We start from the raw sequence: 4,417 nt of genomic DNA on the forward strand, positions 1-4,417 counted from the left end.
AATAATAATAATAATAATAATAATAATAGATGTTAGGGTTAATTCAATATGGGCAATTTGGGAATTGTATAAAAGAATTAAGGGCAAAAAGGTAATATACTTGGTCAACATAAAAGGGCTTTTAAGTTAAAAAAAAAAAGCTCCCCTCACCTAGCTTTTGGCTTTTGGCTTAAAATAAGTCATTTCTGACTTAAAATAAGTCACTTTGATAATTGCCAAACACTCTAATAAGTCAAAAACTGGCTTTTAAGCCAGTTTGACCAGCTTAAAAGCCCATCCAAACAGGCTCATAGTCCAGTCCGTGCTGAAAAAGATAATATATAGTGGTTGTAACTTCCACCTCCACTTTACCGAGCTAAGCTATTAAAGCTTCTAGAATCAAGAGGATTTACCTCTCGGTGCCGTAGATCCCTTCCTGCAGTAATTCCTAGAAGTACACAAATAGAGATATAGTCAATTATGATTGTAATAGAGTTATTACAAATGTGATGATAATGAATGCATCAGAAATTTTAGTTCAAGTAAAGGAGTCAGATTGTGCAAACTTTGCAAGTACTCCTTCCATCCAATTTTACTTGTCCACTATACTAAGATAGATGTCCACTTTTACTTATCCCTTCTGGAAAATCAAGAGATAATTTATCACTTAGTTCCTAATTTACCCTTATTATTAACTCTAGTCATTTCCCAAAGCATTGGATTTATTATATCCAAAGGGTGATATAGTAAAATTGTCATTCTATTTATTGCTCCTTAAAGGGGGTGTCAAGTCAATACTGGACAAGTAAAAATGGACGGAGGGTGTACTTGGTTACTGCCTCAGAAGACAAACATGAATGCTGTGAGTTCTGGGATCAAATTCAATACCCTTCCGAGCAAATAACCTTTTTGGTGGTAGTTGGACAGTAAGATCCTGGTGAGCAGAATAACTCCCCACCGTCTGTTTCACTACCCCAACGATCAGCTGCTCCACAAGTGTGATTTACCTTGCCTGGTGGTAATTGGTATGAATATCTGGAAATTTCTTTACCAAACGCGTATTAGTTGATCATATGACTGTAGAAGGCATGCTGAAATAGGATAAGAAAAAGTGGAACTAGAAAAACTTACGGTTCACATAAACCATTTGTTTTGTTGAGTGTAGCACGAGGACAGTAAGCACCTAATGGGCAAGCTGCATAACATATAATAGGGATCCTTCAGATCAAATACCAAAACCTCATGGCTTAAAATGTTTATTCATCAATTTCGAAGGTAAGCAGGAGTTCAATATGGAAAGTAAGTTACTCACAAAGCCTTCTGAAAGTGAGATAACTAAAATTCTATTTGGCAAGACATACATTCAATTCGGTATCATTCATATAATCATCATTGTTAATGTAGAGGTTGCTAGTTTCTAGATTGAGTGTTTCAGAACAAGACTAGACTCATCATGAAAACTCTAAACAGGCCTTCATTTCCCGTGCAAGAAGCAACGTATATTCATAATAACTAAGCAAAATAGTGACTTTAATCATAGATGAATAAAATTGAGTGTTAAACAATATATGCAAACAGAGGAATTAAATCCTTTGCAACAGCTAGGCTGCCAAAGGGTTGTTTTTACTTATAACTTATACCCTTAAATATATTATGTACAAAATCATCAAAACTACACTGGTAATGTAAGAGAATCTTTACATAATCAAATCACTTATATGATAAACTGGTAAATCTCTATGATATTAATTAGTAAGCTGATCAAAATTGTAACTGACCTGCTATAACTGGTTAAACTACACAGATAATGCAAGAATCTTTATATTATCAGAGCAGTATAACTTCAATTTGAGGAATTAACAACTCAGACAATTGATAATCGAGAAGAGAGTCTATAGATATGCTTACGCATCATGCAAGTCAAGCCTTTAGGGCAGAAAAACCCCTCACAACAAGGTTGATAGTCACGAGTACGATCAGGCATATCTTTTGCATTCTTAAGGTCAACTTTCTCATTTTTATTAACACTGCAAGACCAGCCTGGTTCACATCCAGGCACCCATGATGTCAAGTTACAGTTCCTATTGGGTCTTAAGATATTAGCCTTTTGGATTGATTTTGTCTCCAAAAAACTTGAGAAGTAGAATTTCATCTCTGCAGCGTTACATAGCCTCTGTGTCACGTCTGTTAAGATGATCAGCATATTGTTAGAGATAAAGGTGTTTCAAACTATATCAGAATTCGAACAAGCAAAATTTCGATGCAAAAATAGGAAACAAAATGACAAGAATTTCTACTTGATTTTTGTAGCTCATTTCTTTTAGAGTTTAAGTAATATACATTGACAGTGTAAAGCATGTCAGGCTACCCAAACTTGAATTAATTTGAGAAGATAAAGTGGTGAACAGAGTTTCACCAGCAAGTTCATTAGGATCAACGCATGCAAAAAGCATCTTGCGATTAAAAGCATAAGCAAATTACATACAACAACAGCATGCCCCATGTAGTCCCACACAATGGAGTTTGCGGAAGGTAGAGTGTTCACAAACCTTACCCCTACCTCAAAGGTAGAGAGACTGTTTTCAATAGACCCTAGTGTATGCAACCACATTATTGATAATAACAACAAAAAAAAAATCAATACCTTTGGTCTCTTTAAAGCAATTATTTAAGAATTCCAAGTTTTTGGCAAAATTAAATGCCTCAAACAACTCAGCATCCCTAAAACATGAAAAGATTAAGTTTTTAATTAGAATATAGATAATTAGGAGATGTTAAACTATAATGCAATTAAAACTTACACATCATCAATGCAAAATCCCAAAACCCGGGTGATATCCTTATGGAATACTTTTGTAAGGTTCGCAAGTTGGCCATAAATGAAAGATGCAAGAACAGGCACAGCAGTAGGATTAGCATTAGCATTAGCATTAGCAGGAGTTTGTTTACTAGCAGGTGCACACCAAACACATGGAGAAAAACCCAAAACAAGAATCATAAACAAATAATAACAGGGTAACCATATCCTAATTTTACCCATTTCATCTAATATTCCAAATTAATTAATTCCTAAAGAAGATTTCCCAGAAAAATGCCACCACTAAATAAAACATAAAACTCAATAAACTAGAAAATAGAAACAACCCCAAAAAGCAAAAAGAGGAAACTTTTCAAGGGATGAAGAGTATTTTACAAGAAAATAGAAAACTGAAACAACCCAAAGAACCAAAAAGATGATTTTGTTTTCTTCAAGAAAATGGAAATAGAAACAACCCAAGAACCAAAAAGATGAAATTTTTCAAGAGAATAGGAAATATAAACAAAAAAACAAAAAGATGAAATTTTTCAAGGGATAAAGGACATTTTTCATGAAAATAGAAACAACCCAAGAACCAAAAAGATGAAATTTTTACAAGGGATGAAGGACTTTTTTTTATTTTTTTGGGGTTCAAATGGCCATGGAGACAAGAAGAAGCTCCAGAACCAAAAAAAACAAGAAGGGGTTTTTTTGGTCAAAATTTTTGGGTGAAGAATCATGAGGGAGATGTGTAGATTCTGGGAGGAGCTCCACTGTTTTTGGAAGAGAAATGGCATTGAGAGATTAATGGCTAAATTGGAGGTTAGGAATTAATGTTTGTATGAAATAATAATAATAATAGTTGCATGCAAATGTTTTTGTTTACGCACCTTTGATTTGATTCATGAGGACTATATATTAAAATTTTAAAATCCATTGAAAAAAATTGACCAACTTTGAAATTGACGGACTTGATCGGTTTAATCCTAATTATTTTTTGTTTTTTCTATAAAGCAAAATCGTCATAGTTGATTTTTGAGGCAAGAAATAAATAAATCATCAGGTTCAGTTGATTTATTTTTAAAAAAAAGGTTGATTAGAGTTTTGACTAAAAAAAGTTGAGTTCAATTTAGTCTTTTATTGTACTAATTTTTACACAACAAATTAATCAAACTCAGTCAATTTTATTAAAAGAAAAATTGGGATCAAATTGATCGATTTTCTGATAAGTTTTTGCCATATTATAGTGGTGTTTATTGATAATCACGATTAGTTTCTTAATATAAGAATTCATAAGGTCATTAAAATATGATTAAAAGGTCTTGAAAATTGGTAAGATCACTAGAATGTGATTAAAAAATCTTGACCTAAAATGTCGAGCGATGGATACTACAATTGAGTAATATACAGAAGGATGTGGATTTGATAAGGTTTTTATATTCTTTGTTACTAATTGATTATTTTAATCTTCCATTGCTTCGAACGAATTATGTGATGATGACTTTCGAAGATCACACCTATTATGAAGATGAAGGCTACTATGATGAAGATATAGGAGTCAATAATGACCTATTTATTATGAAGATGAAAGCTACTATGATGAAGATATGGGAGCAAATAAAGACTAATATTGGTTATGGG

General features: G+C 32.9%; 1 protein-coding gene across 1 annotated transcript in view; it reads right to left on the reverse strand.

Annotated features, from left to right (window-relative positions):
• LOC102597657 (putative white-brown complex homolog protein 30) overlaps positions 1 to 3,272 on the reverse strand; it is a 19,096-nt gene extending 15,824 nt beyond the window's left edge. Inside the window, exons 1-6 of the mRNA XM_006354281.2 lie at positions 2,781 to 3,272; positions 2,624 to 2,700; positions 1,888 to 2,163; positions 1,111 to 1,174; positions 868 to 1,014; positions 393 to 427 (exon numbers count right to left, since the gene is read on the reverse strand). Coding sequence (XP_006354343.1) covers positions 393 to 427; positions 868 to 1,014; positions 1,111 to 1,174; positions 1,888 to 2,163; positions 2,624 to 2,700; positions 2,781 to 3,019 — 838 coding nt within the window. The 5' untranslated portion in view covers positions 3,020 to 3,272. The remainder of the gene's footprint in view (positions 1 to 392; positions 428 to 867; positions 1,015 to 1,110; positions 1,175 to 1,887; positions 2,164 to 2,623; positions 2,701 to 2,780) is intronic.
• Positions 3,273 to 4,417: the final 1,145 nt, after the last annotated feature.

The sequence above is a fragment of the Solanum tuberosum genome, unplaced genomic scaffold (assembly GCF_000226075.1).
Source record: "Solanum tuberosum cultivar DM 1-3 516 R44 unplaced genomic scaffold, SolTub_3.0 scf00177, whole genome shotgun sequence".
NCBI classification, from domain to species: domain Eukaryota; kingdom Viridiplantae; phylum Streptophyta; class Magnoliopsida; order Solanales; family Solanaceae; genus Solanum; species Solanum tuberosum.